Below are 25,280 nucleotides of genomic sequence, written 5' to 3' on the forward strand. Positions count from 1 at the left end.
TTCTCAGTCCGGGCTGGATAAGAGATTTTAGAAACTTTAGATAATTTAGCAAGAATTTGATAGAACTTTTTTAAACAATTTGGGAATCTATGTTTAGTTATACTATTATTAATTTTTAAAATTTAATAAGTTATACGTCAATGTTTTAATATCGGTTAACGAAAAGAAACGTTTTCCAGTAGTAAGCTAGTGGACTAAACTCGAAGCTGTTCTCACTTCTCATACGCACACTCAAAACCTCAGAAGACGGCATGAAGTGCTTTTATTAGAGTGTTAAACGGAGAGATGTTTCCAACGATAGGTACGGGTAGAGATATCTTTGTACTTAACGACAAAGGTTGATTGATTCGATTATTCTCATCGCTAAAAGCTCCCAACAGGTTAATGCCACGACAAACGTGTGGATCTCTCTTCTATTTTATTAATAGTAAATAATTGAAACACGAATCATTCAGAGCTTTGGTTAAATTATAGTATACTATGTAATGTAATACGATTAGATGTGTGGTAAATCGCACGTGTGGAGAGACAGGCTGTGTATCTGATCCTGGAAGATAGCTGTTTGAAGAAACTTAAACGATGCTTCCGACGCACCTAGCGACTCCTTTTCACAGCCTGTCTCTTTCTCTTCTTTCCTTTTTTTCTTTTTAATTATATTTTTATTTTATATTTCGTGTGGCTCGTTTCCAGACCAGAATACAGATATCTCTGTACCTAAACTCCAGATTTCATGTCCATCTGTGTCCAATTATTTAATTACTCACTCTTTGTTTTCTATTACAAGAAAAAACAATTATGTATTACCGTATATTTAGCAACAACCACAATACACAAACATAAAATTCCAACTCTTCGGTCTATGTTACCCTTTTTAAGCGGAAATTGTGTTTTGAATTCGGATTATTAGCAATAGTAGGTGGTTCCTTTAATTTCATGTGTTGACTGAATCCACAAACGAACAATGACACTGCTATAGTTTGCAATGTCGGACCTATAAATCCGATGTTCATATGCTATATATTTTTTATTATAATATTTTAGTTTCGCCAATCATAAAAAATAAAAAAATAAAAAATTGTTATGACAAATAATGATATAAATACTTTTTACAACTAAACGTTGTGATTAATCGAGCGATAACAAAATGAAGTGGATCGCAGCAACATACAAAGAAACATGATAAACTCTTCTTGAGACAATCATGTTGATAGTAGTTTATGTTACATGATTCATGATGGCTCAACCATCTTTGGGTCGGACGACAAACTTTTTGATATTCACTTTTTCTTTTACTAACTTTTTTACCCACGTTGATTAATTTATGAGATATTAGAGAAACCTTATATGATTCTCCCGAAGCCGATTCTCTTATATTGTAATGTATTTTTTTTTCCTACGTAAATCGCTATATAGCGTCCTTTTCTTTGGTAAATGGTTTTATATGTATTTAGTTGATGCTTACTTTTCTTTCTTTGGTCTTTAGGCTTACTAGTGGGACACTGAATAAGAAAGATGAGAGCCAAATTTCAAAATATCGAAATCATTTCTTTTTTCACAGACCAAAAGCTGGTGGCGATGTCCATAATTCTAGGATGGCCAAAATTAAAAATTCCGTGCATGTGTTTTTAACTTATAATCATTTTTATGTTATACTTTTATTTTGGGATAACGTCAAAATGTTACGTAAATAATTTACAAAAAAAAATTACATTTGATTTTGTTTTTGGAACACACATTTGATTACTCTCTGTTTTTTTTTTGTTTCAAAACGTGATTGCTTTCTTAAAGCGTTTATATGTTTCCAAAACAATATTATAAAATAAACCTGGAAATGGTGGTGGTCGAGTGTACAACACATTATCGATAAGGTGGAACGTTACACAACCCGAAGTCAGGGTTTAGTTTATTAATTCGCTTATGTGTTATATTAGGCTGAAAATGTTGTTTATAACACACTTTTAATTTGAAGTATTCATAATATACTAAACTACAAAAGCATTAAAAGGGTTTATAAGAAATTAAAGATGAGTTTAAAGGGCTGGGATTGGATGCTGGTCCCCTTTTCTTTTTCTTCAACTTTTTATTTGGTTATAGTGTTTCTTCAACTTTATTGCTACTTCCACTTATCGAATGTGGAAATATTGTAGCAAATAAATGAAGAAACTATGGTGTATATAAGATCTATAATGCGCTACCAATGGACATCTGCTTTCAATATCGCTTGATCTATCACTAGTATAAAGCTAAGAGTATAATAACCATTTATCTATGAAAATATATAAAAGAAAGTGGAAGTGGAGCGGTCGAACAGGGCCCCGAAATATAAAAATAAAAAATTTAAGGATTTTTCAAAATATATAGATAAATTATGATAAAAAACTTTAAAATTTTAGATATAATGCTAAATTTAGAACTTATAATTAAAAAAAATCAGACAAAGTTATTAAATTTTAAAATTACGTGATAAAATGTACGATTAATATTTTTTTTGAACATGGCCTAAAATTAATTTGAGACGGCCCTGGAAAGTATATATAAATAATGTAGTTTAAAGTTGAAACTCGCTACTCTTTTTAGCGAATTCTTGAATTTTGAGATCAACAACTTTGCTTAGACCATCTCCAATAGTTTACATTATTTTTTACTCTAAAATAGAGTAATTCTATAATAGAGTTTAAGTTTTCTCCAATGGTACTCTATTTTAGAGTAGAAAATAGTACTCTATTTTAGAGTAGAAAATAGAGTGATGAACAAAAAAAAATAAGTTACTCTATATTTGGAGTAAACCTATTTTTTACTCTATTATAGAGTGAGAAATAGAGTACCATTGGAGCATTTATACTCTAAAACTCTATTTTAGAGTGAAAAATAGAGTGGAGTTGGAGATGCCCTTAGAACTATATACAACTTATTTATTTGGATTCTTTGTTTGTTGTGAATAAAGTTGTTGTTTTGTATACATAGTTTTTATTAAGTTCAAGATTAACCATTAATAACATATGCGATCACGCACCGACGACAAGGAAGAAAAATAATTTGTACAACACCACATTGAGATCCTGATCTTGTAAAGCTGAAAGTCTAAAACAATTCCTACGAATAAACTTTCATCATTTTTCTTTGACTTCTTAAGATAAGTAACTCATGTAGCAAAAGCTTAATCATGGTGTAAATAGGGGACAACTTGTGTGTAAATTGTAAATTTTTTGCTTCTTTTTACTAACAAATAGCCGAAAAAATATATGTTTAAACGGAGACAGCTTGACAAAAGTTGCGGAGGTTTGGGTTGGGGTGTAGCGAGAAAAGGGTAAGTAAACACTTTACAATGATGATAACCACGCTCCAATTATTTCCATCAACAGAGCATCCTCTAAAGTTATTTTCCAAATTTATATGTACAAAGTTTATAACTATTCGTGGCCTATTCTAGAACAAGCAAATATCGTACTTTCAAAATTAAATACACAGGATCTCTGTAGCAAATGCTCACTATTGTAAACAAAAAAATCATAAGTAATACGTCGAAAGATAATATATTTTGCCTTGATGGTATGTTACCAATTGAAGCGATAAAATTTTCAAGCTGCGTAGGATGACTAATATTTTCCTAGTAAGCTAGCGATGAAAATATGTTTTGCATATACATTAGTACTGTTGCATATACATTAGTCCTGTAGCTAGTGCATTTGCAATCATGGGGTTATACAGTTTCACATCATTATTTACGTCCAAAAGAGGACCCAATAACTTTAGACAAACTTTTTTTAGTCCTGGTTAATACCTCTTTCTTCCAGATTTGAATGTGAAGTTTGACATTATGTCCTTTTTTATGTCTTCATGAACCGACCACTGTCGTATAAGATCTGTTCCGTGACATTTTTAGGAAGATAAAAATAAAATATTTGTCAATGGTTAAAAAATAACAAAAACACGACTTAGAACAAATCAGCTTTGTAATTTTGTAAATAGAAACCCGAGATTTGGATGTTAATTTCATCACATTAAATACAAATCCAAGAGATCCGATTCCGAAACATAAACCTCTTACTTTTACCCTTTAACCTCTCCACATCATCCTCTCTCTTTTCCACATAATTATTTAAAACACATTTTTTATCATTTGTTAAAAAATTTAACACTCAATTCATTTATTTTAATTCGTGTTTTGTGTTTTAGTTTTGTAATTACCAATTAATGGTTAAAATAATATTAAAAGATAAAATAAAACAATTATTGATTAAATTTGAATCTAAAAAATTAAGTGTTAAATATTTTAATAGTTATTTTACAAAATAGTATCTAAATTATAAGCAAAAATTTATTAAAATAATTGAAATTATAAAAATATTGATTTTTGTCCAAATCAAATAAAATAAGTCTCTGTTTGAAGAATACAACAAATGATAAATTTTGATATAAATTAATTTGAAAAATAAATTAATTTACTATAACATAAATGATATAAAAATAATTGGGTGAAATAAAATCTTCAATAATTTTAATAACCAATCATCAAACAACATATATCTATCTCTATGGGTCTCATTTTTTTGTGTTTCTACTAGTTGGAAAAATTCAACTACAAACAATCCACTTCATGTTTTAATTTTTTCAACAGTTTAATTGAAAGCATTCAACAGTTGAAAAACAAATTCAACACCTCCAATGTATATGGTATTAGAACATATTCATTATCATTCTGTAATTTATTCCAAAAATAGAGTAAATTATGAAGCGTAAATAAAGATATTCTTAGTCTCTCCAAAAGTATCATTTAAGAATGTTTTTTTTTTTTGAGAAAAGGCCTCATTTAAGAATGTTAGGCCGTGTTAATCTGGAACTTTTTAGTAGCTAAAGTAAATCTCGTGGCATATGGTAGAAATCGTGTGTTGAAATGCTATCTTGCTTAACAATATTTAATTTGTTATGTCAACATATGTTCGATCTTTTACCCAAAAACATATGTTCGATTATGCATTACTTGCATGATTGATGTACCGTTTGGTAAGCAATAATGTTTTTTTTTTCGACGACTCAACGTTGCTTGTAATCAAGGGTTATCCAAGACGGGCCTTAATGGCAACATCCTCAACAGTTTTTAAATGTAGATAATTTATCAATCATTAAAAATAAATCATTTGACTAACTATTATTAAACCATAATACAACTCGGGTTAACATACAAAAAATGTTGAAAATGTAATAGGCTACAAGAAAATAATTTTAGGTCTAATTTTCTCTTAAATTTATCACAAGAGAATTCTGATTTTTATATAATAGTTTTAAAAGTTTTTCTGGGTTTTTTGTATAGTTGAAAAAGTGATTGATTATGAATTTAAGTGAAGTAATTCGAGGAAACTTCCAACTCAATGATTTAAACTGAGCCTAATAATTTTTTTAACAGGTTCTTTGGCGCGACATTGTTCAATACAATGACAACAATTCCTTTCCGTGTCCGTATGATTATAATCTTTAATCATAGTTGTATTTTCCCCTATAATTGAGTTTAATAACGTACTTAATTAATACTATTACTATCGTTGTTAATCTCTCCGCCACATATTAAGACACTATATATATACACGCTGCTTACTCATTAATGTTCTGTAATAGAATCGACAAGCCTCTCTCTTCTCTCTCTCTTCCTCAATATTCAAACTATGGAGATGAACGGCGATCAACCGCCGCTGATCTGGCCACAGTTCGAATCTACTGGATACACTCGCCGACGATCTCAAATTCCGACGATTATAGTTCCAGCGATGATCGGAGTGATTTCAGCAGCTATGTTTCTTCTGTTTACGACCTTTGTCGTCCCTCCGTTCCTCTCGGTCACATCTCAGATTCTTCAGCCAGCTACGGTGAAGAGAGGATGGGACTCGATCAACGTGGTTTTAGTAGTTTTCGCGATTCTCTGCGGCGTACTCGCCAGACGAAACGACGACGTATCTTCTCCGTCTTCACTCGGCCAAGAAGAAGTAGAAACCGTCACGAGCGGCGAAGTGATCGCCGGTGAAGAGACTACAATCTCTTCCTCGCCGGCGGTTTCGCACGAATGGTTTGATGACGTGTATGACGCTGATAGGCTAAAGATCTACGAGAGCTTTAGTAGCCGGAGTTTCTCGCATAATTTACCGGTTACCGGAACCGTACCGTTGAGGCGTAGCAGCACGTCGTATCCTGACCTGAGAAACGGAGTTCTCAGAAGAAGTGATGACCGACCGTTCCGGTTCTACGATGATTTCGAAATCGACAAGTACCGATCGCAATCAACGGTGGTGATTGAAGAACAACCTCAGAGTCGCATTAAAACTGAAATAGAAGAATCTGAGCCTAAGGAGATTCATGTTGATAAGTTCGTTGTAAGACCGTCTTCTCCGCCGCAACAACCACCGGCACCACCACCTAATCCTCCACCTCCGGCTGAAGTTGTGCAGAAACCGAGAAGGACTCATCGTTCCGTTAGAAACAGAGATACGCACGAAAAGCCAAGACGCAGTGACACTACTTCTGATTCAAGATTTAAACGAACGTTACGGCCTCCGCCGTCACCACCTCCGCCTCCACCTCCTCCCCCGCCTCCGCTTGTAACCGCCACGCCACCGAGGACTCTTCAGCGGAGAAAAAGCAATGCGGCGAAAGAGATTAAAATGGTGTTTGCTTCTCTGTATAACCAAGGAAAGAGGAAGAAGAAGCTTCAGAAACATAAGAGAAAAGAAGGAACTGAATCTCCGGTGGTTGTGGAGGCGGAACCACCGCAATACCGATCGTCAATTCCACCACCGTCTCCGCCGCCACCTCCACCACCTCCTCCTCCTCCGCCACGATCGTCACAGTCAGTGTTTTACGGATTGTTCAAGAAGGGAGCTAAGAGCAAAAAGATTCACTCCATCCCGGCGCCGCCGCCACCTCCGCCGCCGAGGATGACAAAGTTGGCTCCTCAGACACCACCGCGGAGAGTGAAATCCGGTAGACCTCCACGTCCGACGAAACCGACGAGTTTCAACGAAGAGAGCTACCAAGGATCTCCGTTAATCCAAACCACCCCACCTCCACCTCCGCCGCCTCCGTTCCGCGTTCCGCCGCTAAAATTTGTGGTGAGTGGTGACTTCGCGAAGATACGGAGCAATCAGAGCTCAAGATGTAGCTCCCCTGAGCGAGAAGTGATTGATGTTGGCTGGGGTCTAGAACTCACACAATCTGAGGGGGGAGAGGAAAACAACGCCGCCGTAAATAGTGGTGGTGCCGGGACGGGGTTCTGTCCAAGCCCGGACGTTAACACGAAAGCCGACAACTTCATCGCCAGGCTAAGAGACGAGTGGAGGCTTGATAAGATGAACTCTGTCAAGGGGAAAAGGAACATGGGTTCTGTGTAAGGACCATAATGAAACGACGTAGTTTCTCTTCTTCAGAGTTTGCCTGCCTTGCAAGCAACGCACAAGTACACGATCATACAACAAAACATCTTCAAGCAAAGTAAATGGTTAAAGAGATATGGTCGGAGATGGTTCACATGGCAGAGACAATCATCACTCGGGTAATGTTGGTAATTTACCGGTAAAGTATATAGCCTAGAACCGGGTGGTTTTTTTGAGTTTAACCGATGGTGGGCCTTTTGTTTTGGTGTGTTTGATTTTAAATGTCGGTTTGGAGTTTCTGATACAAAGTTAGAGAAAACTTGGTGGTGTTAGAAATGTTGGTAGTTGTTATGATGATGTATGTAATGTATGTCCCAGTGATTTGGAAATATAGTTGTGGGCCCTTAATATTTTTGGGCCTGCCTCTTGTGACATTTGCCCCGTTTACATTGAAAATGCTTTTTTGAGTATTGTTTTAAGTTATTTTTCAAGAACCACATTTTTAACTATTTATCAAGTTTTGAGTTGGGGAATTCTAGTTCGGACTCGCGCAATTTACCTTAAAATTATCATGGAACGACACAGTTGGACAAATGAGCTTCCCTAAACAGTTCTTGTAGAAATCCATAATAAAAGTAGTACATTGAAGCCTTAATTTGGGCTCTACACAATGCGAACCTACTTAAATCTTGTCCATATAAAGTTATTGTTTGAAAGATCCATTAGAGCCCAAACAATAAAGTGTTGACTACGTCGATGAGAAAAATGTACGATACAAAATATTGAAAATTGATATTCACCCGATCCAATAGCCAATGTGCTTGACACAATTTTTTTAAAAATCACTAAGCTTTGAATGGTGACTAAAGAACGAAAGAGAACATTGAATTATTTATCATTCCCAAAAAAAATCACCATTCACAAGGAATGGTTTTTCCTTCTTGTTCCTTTTCGTTCTTTTTTTTTGTAGAGAAATATAGAACAAAAGCATTCTTTGTTAAATTTGATAAGGAACAAACATTCTTTTTATTTCCTGCAATTTTATTCCTATATGTTCATTTCCTATTCGTTCCTCGTGTTCCCGAAAAGGTCACCAGTCGGAGCCTAAGATTTCTAATGAAAGGGAGTATAAAAGAAATATTATCCTAGAGTGAAGTCCAAGGGAAGCTATCTCAATATCATTGATACATTTTTTTTAAACTCGTGTCAAACGAAAGCTCATTGAGTTTAAAGCGCAGATTGTAGTAAACTATGGATGTTGAAGAATAGGCTTTGTAAAGATATCAGCCAATATCCATACTATTTGGAGAGAGAAGAACGCTCGTAGACATAGTGAACAACCACAGCCGGTGAGTTGTATAGTCAAGTTTGTGGGCAAAACATTTGGACTCAAACTTTTGTTGTTAAAGGGGGCAAGGGGGCATAAGTATCTTGAAGATGGACTTATCACTTGGTTTGGAACAAGACTAGAGTAAAGACTAAAAAACAGTGACACTTGATGTACAAATGTTTTGGATTTCATTACATAGAATCTTTGTCACAATATCTTTGATAACTGGAAATCTCAGTTCTCTTCGACGATACCCTTTTTTCAATTGATACTGTTAGTTGAAATTTTTGTCATTTAATCTGGCTTTCTTAAATCATTCACGATTGGATACAAAAGAGTAATCAGACCTACTAACCTTCTTGGATTATCTTCTTTGTTTAATCGACACTATCAGCTGAAGTTTTTGCCATCCAATCTGCTTTTCATAAAGCATTCACAATTAAATTCAAAAGAATAATCAAAATTCTCAATTTTTTTGGACGATCCTCTTTGCTCAGTGGACATTATCAATTGAAGTTTTTGTCATCCAAACGGTTTTTTCTTAAAACATTCAAAGTTAGATTCAAAGAATAACAATTCAATCATGCTCTTTTCAAGCTTAGCCAGAACTCCAAATACAAAATTTCATAATATTCAGTTGGATATAGTTATTGTTGTTACTAAATTTGATATTTTTGAAGTTTTTCTCTCATATTTCTAATAAGAAGGAAAATGTTCTTGGTAAACCGTCCCTTGTCTAGATAGTTATGTTAAGAGAAAATTACTTAGATTAACTCATATTTTTTTAGATAATTAGTAGTTTAATTATATGCTATCATTGCATCTTAGTTTAGGTAGATAAAGACCAAATAATTATATAATAGTTTCAATTTATTAATAAAATAAAAAACCTTTAAAAACAAAAAAAAAACAATATATTTCTTTCGTGATATATCGATGAAAACAAAGAACACTGTAAAAAAGATAACTATAACTTTCAGTCTTTCATATATTTATTTTTCTGTAATTTTTATCAAAGTGTTGACTCTGTCTTCTAAAGACGAGTTTGGTTTCATAATGGCATCTCTAGATGTTCTTTTGAAATTATTTCTTTGTGTTTTTATTTTCTCTTCAGCTGAGAAAAGTACAGAATCGCTCACAGTGTTTTAAAATCACTCACATTATTTTGGATATTGACCACTTCATCTCCCAATTCATTGTTGTTATCTCCGGCATGGAATTCGTGGCCATGATCTACAACAAAACAATCAATATATCTATGGTGAAACCAGATTCAAATGGTAAAGAACTTATTCTGACCACTTTGCTTTGGAAACAATTGTAATTGAAACCGTCATGCATAGAATGTGCAATAAACAAGATTTGAGGAATAATTTTGTTGTTGTTTGGCGATGTTCTTCGAATCATTAAAACTGCCAGGTCCAATCTTTATTTATTTTAAGAGAATCATTATATTGGATTGTTAATCGATGGATATCTATTTATCTAAATTGGAGTTTGGCCAATCTTATATAACAAAAGAAGTTGCAAAGAAAAGCTTGGAATTCGAATATTATAGGATTAAACTATGAACTTTAATTTTTATGTTTTAGGCTATATAATATTATAGGAATTGGATTTTATTTAGAATTTAAGGTTTCAAGAATTTCATCGAATGTATGATTGATGAATGTAACCGCATCGAAGTTCTCTATTCTCGATAAAGATAGTTCAGAAGAAAACTTCTTTGAATTTTATTGTATTGTATTATATTTTTGTTTCTTTCAAATTTTCACTTGGTTGCATATTTATTATCCTATTTGCAATGTCATATTTTATATAAATAAATAGTTGTTAAAAATACAAAGAACACTTCAACAAAATCAAAAGCTAGGGTTCCATCGAAAAGCTGTCGGATTCGATTTCGCCGGGGATTAAATCCTCTTCCCCAGTGTCATGTTCGTGTTTCCATGCTTATTCCTTTGAGCATAATAGTGTCTTATCACATATTCATAAATACATATGGTACGATGCTCTTTTCATTTATTGAAAACCATTAAACATCGAATCAGCTTTTCTATATAATTTTGGTTCAGAAGAAAGTATCGATTACTGACTTCTCTTTTTTTTTTTTTTTGACAGCATCGATTACTGACTTCTCAATAAGCCAAGTTAGGAGTAAAAGATGAACATAATGCAAGAGAAAATTAATTTATGTTAAAGGGATATCCATTATGAACACCAAATAACCATTTGTTTTTGTTTTCTCAAATATCCTTGATCGCCAACAATTTTTATTTGCACCATGAGTGAAAAAGAAGCAGAGTTTATGTTAAAGAGAGAACGTAATGTAGAACAAGATGATCGCTTGATGGATGGTTTTGTAAAAGTTTTGTTTTTATTTAAATTAAATTCGGATTTGGATTAATTAATTAAATTTGGTTTACATGATTTTTATTCAAATTTTTTTTTTTTAACAGGAGGTTCAAAGGGTGACTTGTAATTCGCACGTGGTTTCCGTTTGCCCAAAGGCCTGTAATCCTCATGTGGTTTCCGATTGCCAACCATCTAATCCCCCTGACCCGGAACCAGCCGGCACTAATACCCATTACCCAAGGACCCGACACCAACGTCGCGATAACTTTAAACTTAGGGATGGCATAAAGCATTCATTGGCCACAGGGAGTATTCGAACCCGGGTCCGTATTGGTGTGTTAACTACTTCAAGTTCACTAGCCCACCACCCCGTGGTTATTTTTATTCAAATTATTTGTTAGTTTTAAAGGTTTTGGTTTAAATCAATTTAAATCACTGGTATACAAAATAATTTCAAAATTAAATTATTTAATCCAGTTTGCAATAACCATTCCGGTTAAGTGGAATTTAAAATATTTGTGGCCAAAGAATAAACAAATATGTTTTTTTTTACATCAACAAATATGTTAATCATAATTAAATTTGTGACTAATGTTTAAACGAATCTGTCAAATTGTAACTAAATCTGTGGTAAAAAACTTAACATATCTATCAAATCCTACTAAATCTATTAAAATTAAGTAAATTTATAATTAAAGAATAATAAATCAGTCAAAACTTAATTAAATATGTTAAAAAAACAAGTAAATCTGTGGCCAAAACAATAACAAATCTATTAAATCTTATATAAATCTGTTTAAATTAAGTAAATTTTTGGCTAAAAATTAAATCTACCAATTTCTAATTAAATCTATAAAAATTTAATAAACCTATGGTCAAACATGACAAATTTATTATAAGAAATCTGTAAAATTTTTATTGAGTCTACAAAATTTAAAAATAAGTTAGCCGTCAAAGAAAAATAGTGCCTACATAACACGTGAACAAAATAAACATGTCATTGGTAAAATCATAATATTCAAAAAAATTAATAATAGCATTTTCGTGATTATTGTTTTTGTTAGCAAATGAAATATGGGTAAATTAGGTATAAAAACAAACTGGTAATTAAAATAAAATTATAGTAAAACTACTAATTACTGTTTTTTTTTAAGTAACATGCATGTCAGTGTTAATGATATTGTGTGATCTAATTGGATATATTTGGATTATTTTTCTAGGTATAAATTTTTACTATCTCCATTTTTAAATAATGCATGTTCTAACACTTTTTATTTATTTCTAAAAAATCAATATTTTAAATTTTGTATGTATTTTTAATAATGATTTGTAAACTTGAAAAAATGTTAATTGACAATTTTTGATTTATTAAATTGCTATTGGTTTAAATTTACAGGAAATTGTTATAATTTTAAAAATTAATGCATTGACAGTTAAATATTTAACTTTTTTAATATTTGTAAAAAATCTAAAACATGCATTATTTAGAAACTGGTGGAGTATTTATTAGAACATCAAAAGAGCATATTGCATGTAGCACTTGAATTTGTGATTTAATATGATCATTTTACAACTTTTAACAACTTGACAAATATATAAATAAAAAACGGAAAACACGTATGTTTTGCTTAATCATATTCAAATGTCAAATGATTTGTTGTGGCTATATATAACACTTTGTCTGATCGCGAATCCCATTATTATACTATAAAACTATATAATTAACAGAAACAACATTAATTAATATCGTCTCGAGGAACTTCACTTCCTCATAATAAAATACTTATACCACCCCACAAACTTCTCTTTCTATCACCATCTTTAATATCTTCTCTCTTCTCACCGGAAAATAATTAAATCAAAATGATCACCGGCAAAGATATATACGACGTACTAGCGGCGATGGTGCCGCTATACGTAGCTATGATATTAGCCTACGGTTCGGTACGGTGGTGGGGAATATTTACACCGGACCAATGTTCCGGTATTAACCGGTTCGTTGCGGTTTTCGCGGTTCCTCTTCTCTCTTTCCATTTCATATCCTCCAATGATCCTTATGCTATGGATTACCAATTCCTCGCCGCCGATTCTCTTCAGAAAGTCGTCATCCTCGCTGCACTCTTTCTTTGGCAGGCCCGTCTCTTATAGTGACCTCACCATATATATTATTATGTTCTTGTTTTTAGTCTATAGTTTTTATAAATTCACCACCAGGATAGATGGTATATACTATGAAAATATCTAGTCTTTCAACCCGAATGATTAACTGATAAAACGTTCTATCTAAGAGCATCTCTATCCCTTGTATGAGGAAGCTCTCAACAAAACATTAAATAGGAAGTATAGCATATATATATATATATATATATTAAATTTTGAGATACCTTTGCAATGTTTTATTGTATGAGTATCTCAAGATTTTGAAAACACAATGAATATATATATATATATATATATATATATATATATATATATATATATATATACTTTTTTCATCTATATAATGTTTTGTTATAAACTCATCAAAGACATGAAGCTTGGTAATATGTACACAAACTCATTTGGTTGATATGTTTTTGTTTTGGTACCTAAGAATATATGTTGGTGTGTATTTTTTTCTAATTATGTTGATGTGTATTATTCTCAGGCGCTTAGTCGCAGAGGAAGTCTAGATTGGACGATAACGCTATTTTCGCTATCGACACTACCGAACACGTTGGTTATGGGAATCCCATTGCTCCGGGCGATGTATGGAGACTATTCTAGCAATTTAATGGTGCAAATAGTTGTGCTTCAAAGTATCATATGGTATACATTAATGCTCTTCTTGTTCGAGTATCGTGGCGCTAAGCTTCTTATCTCCGAGCAGTTCCCAAAAACCGCCGGTTCCATCACTTCTTTCCGAGTTGATTCTGATGTTATCTCTCTCACTAGCCATGATTCCCTCGAGGTAAAGTTATTTAAAATAGTGGTCCTTTAAATGTTGGTTCAAGTTAACCGCCGGATGAACTCAAGTAAACTAGAAATCGAGTAATTACAACGTGGTAATAATATATACTACTTAATCTATGTTGTTTTGGGTTTCTTTTTAGGTATATATGTCATATTATTATATCTAGTACCTTTTTGTCACATACTTTATAGAGGGTTTGGTTGAGTTCTGTTACTTTGATTATATCCAGTACATGTTTTTTATATAAATCAGACCGATGAGGAGATAGGTGACGACGGAAAGCTCCATGTAGTGGTCAGGAGATCAAACGCCGCCTCATCAATGATCTCATTCAATAAGTCTCACGGCGGAGGAATTAACTCATCCATGATCACGCCGCGAGCCTCAAATCTCACTGACGTCGAGATTTACTCCGTTAGCTTTAACCAGACAGATTTTTACAATATGTTTAATGCAAGCAAAGCTCCTAGCCGTCGTCACGGCTACAGCAAGAGTTACGGTGGCGCAGGATCAGGTCGCGGCGGAGATGTTTACTCGCTTCAGTCGTCTATAGGAGTGGCACCGAGAGCTTCGAGCTTTAATGAGGAAGTTTTTAAGACGAAGAAAGGAGGGAGAAGTATGAGTGGTATGTCTTTTGTTTTTATAAAGATTTAGTATCATCTTATAAACCTAAAATTTATAGTATTTTAAATATTCAGCAGCAAATTTACAGAATAAAATAAAAGTTCATGTTTTCTGTGATAATAATGTTATACTGAAATTTTAAAATATAATTTGTATATATCAGTTCCCTACCCACCACCGAACCCGATGTTCACGGGGTCAATGAGCGGAGCAAGTGGAGTCAAGAAAAATGAAATTGGTGGCAGAGGAGGACAGAACAAGGAGATGGACATGTTTGTATGGAGTTCGAGTGCTTCTCCTATTTCGGAAGCCATCGCTAGGAACGCTATTACCAGAGGTGCCTCCACCGATTCATTCATCGACCTCAGAGCTTCTCTTCCTCCTAACGACAACCTCGCTTCCAAAGGTTAATTAGTATTCCATGCAACCACTAATTATTAATTTATCATATTACTATTTTTTTTGTCTTCTATTATAAGTACATGTCATCCAATAATGAAAAATAGTCAATATACTAAAACCTTCGAATAATGATCATAAACAAAGAATAATAATATTAATTCCTAAAAATCTGATGATGACAGCAATGCAGAGTCTGATACAGAACAAGACACCCGGAAGAAAAAGGCATGTGGAGATGGACCAAGAGGGTAAGAAAGGCAATGACGTAGAAGACGGTGGTGTCGGCGGTCCGACGAAACAGCAAATGCCGCCGGCCAGCGTGATGACGAGACTAATACTGATAATGGTTTGGAGAAAACTCATTCGAAACCCTAACACTTATTCTAGTCTCTTTGGCCTTGCGTGGTCCCTTGTCTCCTTCAAGTAAGTACTTACTAATGTTACTATTTTATTTTTGTTTTCTTACTAATTTTACTATACATACATCAAAATTGTATAAAATAATAACATCTTTAACATACATACATATACCAAAAAGAATACAAAGAGGGTAAAATAGATACATATTTTAGCCATTTTGCATACATTTATATGATTTTGTGTGCTTCTTGTTGATTTGTATATCTATTATGATTTCATGGACAGGTGGAATATAAAGATGCCAACAATAATGAGTGGATCGATTTCGATATTATCTGATGCGGGTCTTGGCATGGCTATGTTCAGTCTTGGTATTGTTCGTTCCTCTTCCTACGTTGCATACTTGCATGGGCTAGTTAACGCTACATAAATAATTACTTCTTGTGTTGTTGATTTTATTAACTATCGTGTTTATTGATTGTTAATAAATAGGTTTTTTTTTTTTTTTGGAACACATTGTTAATAAATAGGTTTATTTATGGCATTGCAACCAAAGATAATTTCATGCGGAAAATCAGTAGCAGTCTTCGCGATGGCCGTGAGGTTCTTGTCCGGACCAGCCGTAATCGCAGCCACCTCGACTGCCATTGGTCTTCGAGGCAATCTCCTCCATATCGCCATCGTTCAGGTTAATCTTGTATTTATGTATAATTCAGTTTAACTTACAGTTGATGATTTAGTGATATTCAACTTTTCTTAAATAGTTAAAAAAAAACTTTTCTTAAATAGATTGACAAAAAAACGTTTCTTAAATATAATATCATATATACACACAATTATTGATAAGAAAATTAATATTTTGTAGGCTGCTCTTCCTCAAGGAATCGTCCCTTTTGTTTTCGCCAAGGAATATAACGTCCATCCTGATATCCTAAGCACTGCGTGAGTTAACTTTCGACATTACTATATCACATTTGATGATATTAATACAGTTTCTGTAGAAAATAATTCGATCAGTCAGTTTTTATTTTACGTTTCCTTTCTTCGTCTGAAATATCTCATATCCAAAAAATCTTAAAAGTCATTTCAAAACTCTAAATTGCTTTTTTTTTGTAGTCAAATTATAAGATATCCTATTTCCTTGAAAATTAAATATCGAAGCAAAATTTTAGTATTCTAAATGTTAACATATGTAAATTGTTTTGCAGGGTTATATTCGGAATGCTGGTTGCTTTGCCTGTAACAGTACTCTACTACGTTCTTTTGGGCATTTAAGCAATACTGAAACGCAGTGGCAATGAAAGACGGTCGATACCACCGAAGGTAACTAAAAATATACTATGGAAAAAATATTAATCCATTCAGGTGGCTCTTAGGTAGATGGACCATTCAGTGTCTCATTAAATTAATTTATAGCATATGAATATGATAGTAGAGATTTTAGTTAGTTTTGCATAATTTATACTCCAAAAAATACATAATTATTTGTTCCAAAAAATAATAGCATATACATTTATTGTGTTCCAAAAAAAATAGCATATACATTTATCAAAATTTTGGGAGTGCGTTCACTAAATATATTTATTATTTGTTTATAGGCGGTCGTGAAGCATGCTATTAATCGTGATAATGGTTCATGTCATATTCTTAGATCGCACAAATGTGTGTGTTAGATGAGATCTTGTCCGTTTGGAAATATCTATAAAATTTGTATTGTTTTATTGTGGATCAAATGCACTAATCCTTCCAAATTCATCCTTTTTTATTTCATTTCTTTTATCTTATTTTGTCTGTATACTGTATTCGCATAACGGAATATTCGGTTGTAGTCGGTTGTATACGAAGACAGATGCCAAACCTATTTCATGTTCGAGGCGGATTGAGTGAACCTGCCCAACATAGCCATGTCGGAGCAGTATCCTGATTATTGGTCTAGTTTAAGCTAACGATTTAGCTCATTCATCAACGTGTTTGTTTTACTAATTCTGTTTGATAGTTTGAAAGATTTATAAATGTTAGAAAAGAAGAAATGCTATTGTTTGCTTCTCTGGTGGCGTTGACTTGTATAACGTGAAAATGATCACGTGGGAGTGAGTATATTATTCAAAACGAAGCGACAAATGTTGGGACTGGCTCTCTCTCTAATTAGAATTTAGAACGTTACACTGAACGAACAACAAGACATGGAAATTCAGTAACCAATTCTTTTCTTACCAAATATGTGTCCTGACTTAGACAATACATCTTTTAATTCTTACGCGTAACATATTAAAATGCGTATGAGAATAATAACAGTATTCATAGAACGACCTAGAGTTCAGTATTTACAATGTTTTTGAAGTTTTTGTGCATTGAGTAGGAGACAAACATCTTCTCAGTGACAGATCTTGTCTCTCTATGCAACTTATTATTATAATGTCGCTCAATTTACTTCTTTCTTTCCTTCAAATTGGGTTTCATAAGTCTTATTGTATGATCAATGTTCATACTTTTTTAATTTGATATGATCATTCAAGAGCATGTTATATAATAGGGCGTTTTCAAACGTAAGAAAATTTTCTTGCGGAGCCGTTCACTCGTTAACTGGTCGTTACTCGTTATAGTTCAATTGATGCATAGGTTTGTTTAACTAATTAGTAGTATCTCTGTAAAGGAAAAAAAAACAAAAAACAAAAAAAAAATCACATTTTAAGTCTAAGTTTCTTGTCCATACATCTTATATTATTCTTCAATATTATATTATAAATAAACCGAAATTTCCTATCATAAAATTACTAGCAGATCAAAGAAAAACAAAATGACTCGAGTTCGCAATTATTGCAACAAAAATTACTAACATAACCAGTTTCACTATTCACGATTATTAGGCGATAAATATAAAGAGTACCTAGACTTACGAGAGAGTAGTGAAATGAGTAACTTCAGTTTCAACTACTTTTCCCTTTTTGTTTAAGAGTGATTCTGTCTCCAAGACTAAGAGCAATCCCTTTCCTCTTGCTTCGGATCCTTATGTAACCACTTAGTTTTTCATTTGTTTGTTTCTCCAAACTCACACCAACGCGTCTTCCTCAAACACACTCTTGGCTTATAAGTTAGCTGACACAAACCTGCACTCGCCTTCTAACACAGATCTGGCAAAACAAAAGAGATGATAATATGACAAATTAACTCTCAAGTCAGTTATTTTAAATATGATCGAGTAGACACTGCACTTACGTAGGAGTTAGACACTTCATGTTTTCCCATTCGAATTCTGCCCCATGAACCTTATAAGATAGAATGCTTGATTGCTTATCTTTATTATTGAGAAGAGTTCTCTTTATATAGAGATACAAGGTACATGAGTATATACATGAATCTTTGCAATAGATAACAACGAACTATATACAAAATTAATCTACTAAACAAGATAAGGATTATCTTTAATATTGTACTTATCCTAATATCCCCCTCAAGACGGTGCACGAGTAGTAATACCGATCTTGGTAAAGAGCATTCCAAACCGGTTTCTTGTAAGCGGTTTGGTAAGTCCATCAGCCAACTGATCCTTGGAAGAGACATGTGAAACACGCAGTGTACAATTCTAAACTTGTTTTCGTATGAAGTGGTAGTCAAGAGCTAAATGTTTCATTCTCGAATGAAATACCGGATTGGCACTTAGATATGTAGCACCAATATTGTCACAGTATATAGTGTGAATATTATCGAGCTTGACACCAACCTCACAGAGTAAAGAGTAGAGCCAAAAAACTTCAGAAGCTGCAGTTGAAACCGCCTAATGTTCTGCCTCCGTCGAGGAGAGTGACTCTTGTCTGCTTTTTGGCCGACCATGAAATAGGATGTTGTCCAAGAAACACAACATAAGCCCCTGTAGAGTTGTAGTCATCTTTATTTCCAGCCCAATCCGCATCACAATAGACATGAAGAGAAAATTGATGTGACGAGATAAGAAGATGCCAGACATGTATGTTCCCGCAAGATACCTTAAGACTCTCTTTGCTTCAAGCCAACGTATAGTCGATGGTTTGTGCATAAACTGAGAAAGTTTATTAACTGCAAAGGCTATATCTGAACACGTCAGAAGTAAATATTGAAGACTGCCCACAACATTACGATACTCCGATGGATCATAAAGTTCTTCACCATCACAAACAGGGAGAGATGTAGACACACACATTGGCGTAGGAACTGGCTTTGCGTTGGTCATGTTTGTACGGTACAAGAGATCACCAATATATTTCCGCTGAGACAATTGAAATCCTTGCTACGTACGAAGAACCTCACTGCCAAGAAAATATGATAAATCACCGACGTCTTTGAGTGAGAACCTTCTGGACAGATTCGCAATGAGGTCTGCAATAGCCGATTCAGAGTTGCCAGTAATAATAATATCATCAATGTAGATCAACACAAACAGATATTGACCATTGTTGATGAAAAAGAACAAAGAGGCATCAACTACTGAGTTTCGAAAGCCAAGACCAAGCAGATAAGTGTTCAATTCTGTGTACCAAGCACGTGGAGTCTATTTTAACCCGTATAACGCCTTTTTGAGCTTGCATACATGATTAGGTTTGTCACGATCTACAAACCACTAAGTTGCTTCATATACACGGTTTCTGTGAGAGTTCCCTGTAGAAAAGAATTATTGATGTCTAGTTACTTCACTGGCCAATTGTATTTAGATGCTTGACCAAGAAGAAGTCGGATTGTAGGAGACTTAATCACTTGGCTGAATGTCTCATGATAGTCAATGTCTGGTTGTTGGTGATTGCCTTTTGCAACTAGACGTGATTTTTTCTTATCAACTATGTCATTAGGATTGAACTTAGTTCTGAAGAGCCACATATTTCAATTGACATTAGTTGCTTCTTCTGCTGGAACTAAGTCCCACATATGATTCCTCAACGCAGCATCAAATTCTGCACTCGCTGATTTGCGCCATTTTTCATCAGCCAAAGCTTGCTGAATTGTGTGTGGCTCGATGTTAGGTGCTAGTTTTGCGCTAAGACAATAACGTGGATTGGGTTTAAATATCTGAGTCAGTGATCTGGTCACCATGGGATTCTCAGTTGCTGGTTGTTCCTGTGTTGAAGGAGACTGCACAGGTGGAGGTAAAATCGATTCCTCTAGTGGTGAAGGATCAACAGGTGGAGACGCTGGTACGGCGGTCGTTGAATATGACTGTGAACCGCTGGCAGGAAGAACATGTTCTACTGACCGCATTCACGGTACCTCTTGACTATCCGTATGAGGAAGATAAATAGATGTTAAAGATGCAAAAGGAAGCTGTGTTTTGACAAAGTTAACATGACGTGAAACAAATATACAAGAAGAAGATGGATCAAAACAGAGAAAAGCACTTTGTGTGAGGGAATAACCAAAGAAAACACAAGGAGTTGATCTCGGTTGAAGCTTATTAGTCGTATAGGGTCGCAACCACATGTAACATAGACAGCCGAAGACATGAAGCTTGGAGTAGTTTGGTGAGGCTCCAAATAGAAGCAAGTACAATGAGTCCATGGGGAGAATATTTGTCGGCATGGGATTGATCAAATAGTCTGCTCCAGCAAATCCGTATGTCCAGTATTGAGTTGGACCTAAGGCGTGTGAGTAGTGACATACCAGTCTCCACAATATGATGATGTCTCCGTTGTGCCAAGCCATTGTGCTCCGGTGTATGTGTGGTGGAGTTGTTATATGCGAGATTCCTTGATCCGCAAGAAAAGAGTGAAGTGCAATGAATTCTCTTCCATTGTCTAAATACAATGTTTTTATTTTGGTATTGAACTGATTTTCCACAACTTGTTTGAACTTGACAAAAGTGGCTGCGGCCTGCGACTTAAGTTTTAGTGAAAAGAACCACATATACTGAGTAAAGTGATCAACAAGAAGTAAGTAATATTTGTATCTATCAAAGGAATATACTGGTGATGACCAGACATCTGAGAAAACAATTTAGAGAGGTTGAGATGAAGAGATAGAGGTATCATGAAAAGGCAACTTATGACTCTTATTAATAGAACACGAATTGCAGTGTAAAGTCTGAGAATTATGACAAGAAAAACCAAGAGAAAACAGAGAAGAAATATTTTGTAAAACATTAAAAGCTGGGTGACCTAGACGGTAGTGCCAATCTAGAGAAAAAGAAACAGAAGTAGCTAGTGCAAGAGGTGGCTGTGATTACCTAGTAGGCCATTCATACAAATTTCCATTAACCGGAGCGGTTAGTACCGGTGTCCCCGTTTGCAGATCCTTCACTTGAAACATTGATGGAAAGAATTCCACAGAAGCATCATTAGTTTTACAAAACCGATTCACATATATAAGATTATTTTGCATAGAAGGTGCATAAAGAACATTGTTGAGTTTGAAATCTTTAGAGAGGGTAGTAAGTGAAAGTGAACCATGACGAGTGATTGGAAGATTAAAGCAGTTTCAAATCATAACACCATCTTGTCATGTGTATGACGAGTGAGAAGCAAAGTTAGACATATCAGCAGTAACGTGATGATAGGCGCCACTGTCCATAAGCCAAGCATCTGGATGATTGTTGTTGAGATATGTTGTATTTGCCATATGACGCCTTTGAGATTGTTGAGGATTATGATTTGAAACATCTGATGCAACTACTCTGAAGGAAGGACATCTCTGAACATTGTGTCCATGTGTACCACAAGCCTGAGAACGGCCAAGATAAGGTTGAGGTCCAAGATTCATGTTGTTGTTGTTAGTGTTGTTGTTGTTTGAGTAATTGTTGTAGTTGTTATTGCGCGGTGTGAAGGAAAGTCTCCAAATTCCCGATTGATGGTGTTTCCTCTTGTAGCAACGTTTGTTGTAATTGGAAAAGAAAGTGTGGCTGATTGATCGCACACAAGCATTGCTTCTCTGTTAAGAAGTTTTTCAGTGAGTTTCGTGAAGGAGATCAGATTGTTCCTTTCATTAATTGCATCAATCTCTGCTTTGTATTATTCAGGCAGACTAGTTAGAATTTGTTCAATCAAATCTTCTGCATCAATTGGTTTTCCCAGAAGCGCAAGCTCATCAGATTTTGTCTTAATAAGCCATATGTATTCACTAATGGTTTTGGTTTCCTTGACACAACTCTTGATCTGATATTTGAGTTGCTTGATGTGTCCCTTTGTAGGTGTACCAAAGTTGAGGTTAAGAGTGCTCCATACCTCGTGAGTTGTGGATGCACTAGCAACAAGTGGTTGCACTGGAAGTGATATTGCACGAATGAGAACACTGTACAAGAGTATATCTTGTCGCCTGCATGGTGTATAGGCTGGATTTGGTTCAGCAAGACCGTTATTGGTGATGACAGCTTCCGGAGTTGAGGCTGTTTTCTCAAGGAACGTGTGTAGTTCATGTCTCTCAAGAAGTGCTTGAATATGTTTGCTCCACATAAGATAATTAGTGTTTGTCAAGCAAGTAACGTTTGACATATTGACAGCAAGAAGTGCGTTTGTTGGGTTTGTTGGATCCTACACGGCTGTGCGTGTTGCAGTTGATGATGCATACGTAACTGAATCTCCGATTCCATACTTCCCTATGCTATAGAATAGAATGACGATGTCTTTGCTGACTTGGCTTGCTCGTGGACCGTGGTATCCTGACAGTTTGGAGGACCGAAGGCAGTTCTCCGTGCACCGGACGACATTGTTTTGATATTTTCTTAGGAAAATAGAGAGAATAAAAAACTGGTTTTTAGTGGATCGAGAGAAGCTCTGATACCATATAAGATGGAATGCTTGATTGCTTATCTTTATTAATTACAAGAGTTCTCTTTATATAGAGATACAAGATACGTGAGGATATACAAAGTCTCTGTAGTAGATAACAACGAACTATATACGAAGTTAATCTATTAAACAAGATAAGAGTTATCTTTAATATTGTACTTATCCTAATATACCTGAATGCAGAATCAGAACACACAGTAGGAGGTATATAATCCATGATATCAATATGTATGTTGTTGAGGACCACCACTCCATGATATTATCGGAAACAATGTTCCCGAAGATGACCCCAGTCTCTGTATAGGAAACCTTAAAGTTGGCTTTTATCTTCCTTTTTGATTCAGGTGCATGTGTAATTCTGAGGACGTTCACTGAGCTTTATATCTCCCATGGTCGCCAATTGCAGATACAGATTATGGAGGGTTTCTCTAGTACGGTTGATAACAATGACATTAAAGACAATGTCATAGTGATGTAATGTCACGTATGATTTCGCATAAAAATGGGTCACTGAACCATGTGAGTTGAAAAATGTGGAATGCGGTTAAAATTGTTTGCATCGTTTTAGTGTTTGGTGAATTCGCCGGTTACACGTTTTTGGTCGTCTTGTACTTGGTCATCTAACTCAAGTAGACTCACACCTTGAGAGAGATTTCATTAAGGTAATGCCACAGTGATACTTATATATATATATATATATATATATATATATATATATATATATAAAGGGAACAAGCTTGGGATTTCACTACATTTGGGCTTTTCAGATGAAAGTAACCAATGGGATCATTAGGTTGTGCGTTAGATATTTGGGCCTTGGCTTTAACTTTATCTAGTTCACAAAGATGTTTTGCTCCGAGAGCATTTTGACAAAACTCTGGCGACAGAATTTCAACCATATCTTCTTCATTTCATCACTCTGTATGGCAAATCAGTTTTATGCACACCACAATCCTCTCATAGGAGTCTGGATCAATTTAATGGAGAACCACATGTGTTTGTCATAGTTACAGGCTTGCAGCGTTGAAACCATGATGAGTAAGGGTTTGACTGGTTTAAACGCAGCGGTTGTGGGAGTTTGCGGAAACTGGTAGTTGCGGTTTCAAGCGTTATTAAGTGTTTCGTATGACTAGTACAACGTTTGAAAATTATTGTGTTTGCGGATTGTTTTGGCTGGTTTATCCACAGAAGTAAAAATTAATTAATGAAAAACTAAGTTAATGGACAAATAATTAATTATAAAATTGATAATTTAAAACCCAATAGTAAAATAAAATTATAAATATAAAAATTACATTTATAAAATCATAGTATTAAAATTATATATATATGACAAAAAACTAAAATTATATATATATATATATATATTAGTATTTATATTATCTCAATTTTTAAAATTTATTTAAAATTATTTATTTTTATTTTCATATATATATAATTTTAAAATAAAAATAAATGTACCTTCCCGCAACCGCAAACGCTACCTGAAACAAGTTTTTGATATTGAGAAGTTTAGAACAGTGTAAATCGGTTTGTAGCATTTTTTATTTAAAATTATTTATTTTTATTTTTATATATATATATAATTTTAAAATAAAAATAAATTTACCTTCCCGCAACCGCAAATTCTACCTGAAACAAGTTTTTGATATTGAGAAGTTCAGAACAGTGTAAATCGGTTTGTAGCATTTTTGTGATTGTCGTAAAATATCAATAACCAATACCAACTTTTGCAAGTGGTAACAGAAAATCTAGTAGGACACTAAAGCTTGTGATTGTTCTAGTTCTTTACTATTATTAAAAGAAAACTTAAACTAATTAGGCCTTAGACCGGCCCATTTCATTCAGTAAATCATTCAACCCATAAGTCCTAGATCAATGACATGACATCATTAGATTTTGGTTCTGTCAACTACAATAGTTTGATACCTTTTTTTGGTTTACAGGTTTCACATTTAATACTTCCTGCCTAGCTTCAAAGTAACATAACGTTACCAGTATAGCCATTAGAATACTAATGGCATTCGATCCTAAAATGTAAATTTTCCAGGGAGGGGACTGGAATGGTCGAACTGCTCTGAATTTTTTCTTTTTTAAATAAGACTTGGCATTATTCGTCGAGCTGATGATGATAGTAGGTTAGACCGGATATA

General features: G+C 34.2%; 2 protein-coding genes across 2 annotated transcripts; both read left to right on the forward strand.

Moving 5' to 3' along the window:
* Nucleotides 1-5,599: 5,599 nt before the first annotated feature.
* On the forward strand, nucleotides 5,600-7,792 carry LOC106371500 (pollen-specific leucine-rich repeat extensin-like protein 2). Its single transcript, XM_048742924.1, has one exon. The coding sequence runs from the start codon at nucleotides 5,661-5,663 to the stop codon at nucleotides 7,374-7,376; it is 1,716 nt and encodes a 571-aa protein (XP_048598881.1). The 5' UTR covers nucleotides 5,600-5,660; the 3' UTR covers nucleotides 7,377-7,792.
* A 4,887-nt stretch (nucleotides 7,793-12,679) lies between these two features.
* On the forward strand, nucleotides 12,680-16,753 carry LOC106417987 (auxin efflux carrier component 2-like). The gene is made up of 9 exons (XM_048742156.1): nucleotides 12,680-13,176; nucleotides 13,691-13,993; nucleotides 14,249-14,621; nucleotides 14,784-15,026; nucleotides 15,121-15,445; nucleotides 15,668-15,753; nucleotides 15,913-16,070; nucleotides 16,248-16,324; nucleotides 16,591-16,753. Exons 1-9 carry the CDS (start codon nucleotides 12,907-12,909, stop codon nucleotides 16,655-16,657), a joined length of 1,902 nt encoding a protein of 633 aa, XP_048598113.1. The 5' UTR covers nucleotides 12,680-12,906; the 3' UTR covers nucleotides 16,658-16,753.
* The last annotated feature ends 8,527 nt before the right edge of the window (nucleotides 16,754-25,280 follow it).

The sequence above is a fragment of the Brassica napus genome, chromosome A10 (assembly GCF_020379485.1).
Source record: "Brassica napus cultivar Da-Ae chromosome A10, Da-Ae, whole genome shotgun sequence".
Taxonomy (NCBI): Eukaryota; Viridiplantae; Streptophyta; class Magnoliopsida; order Brassicales; family Brassicaceae; genus Brassica; species Brassica napus.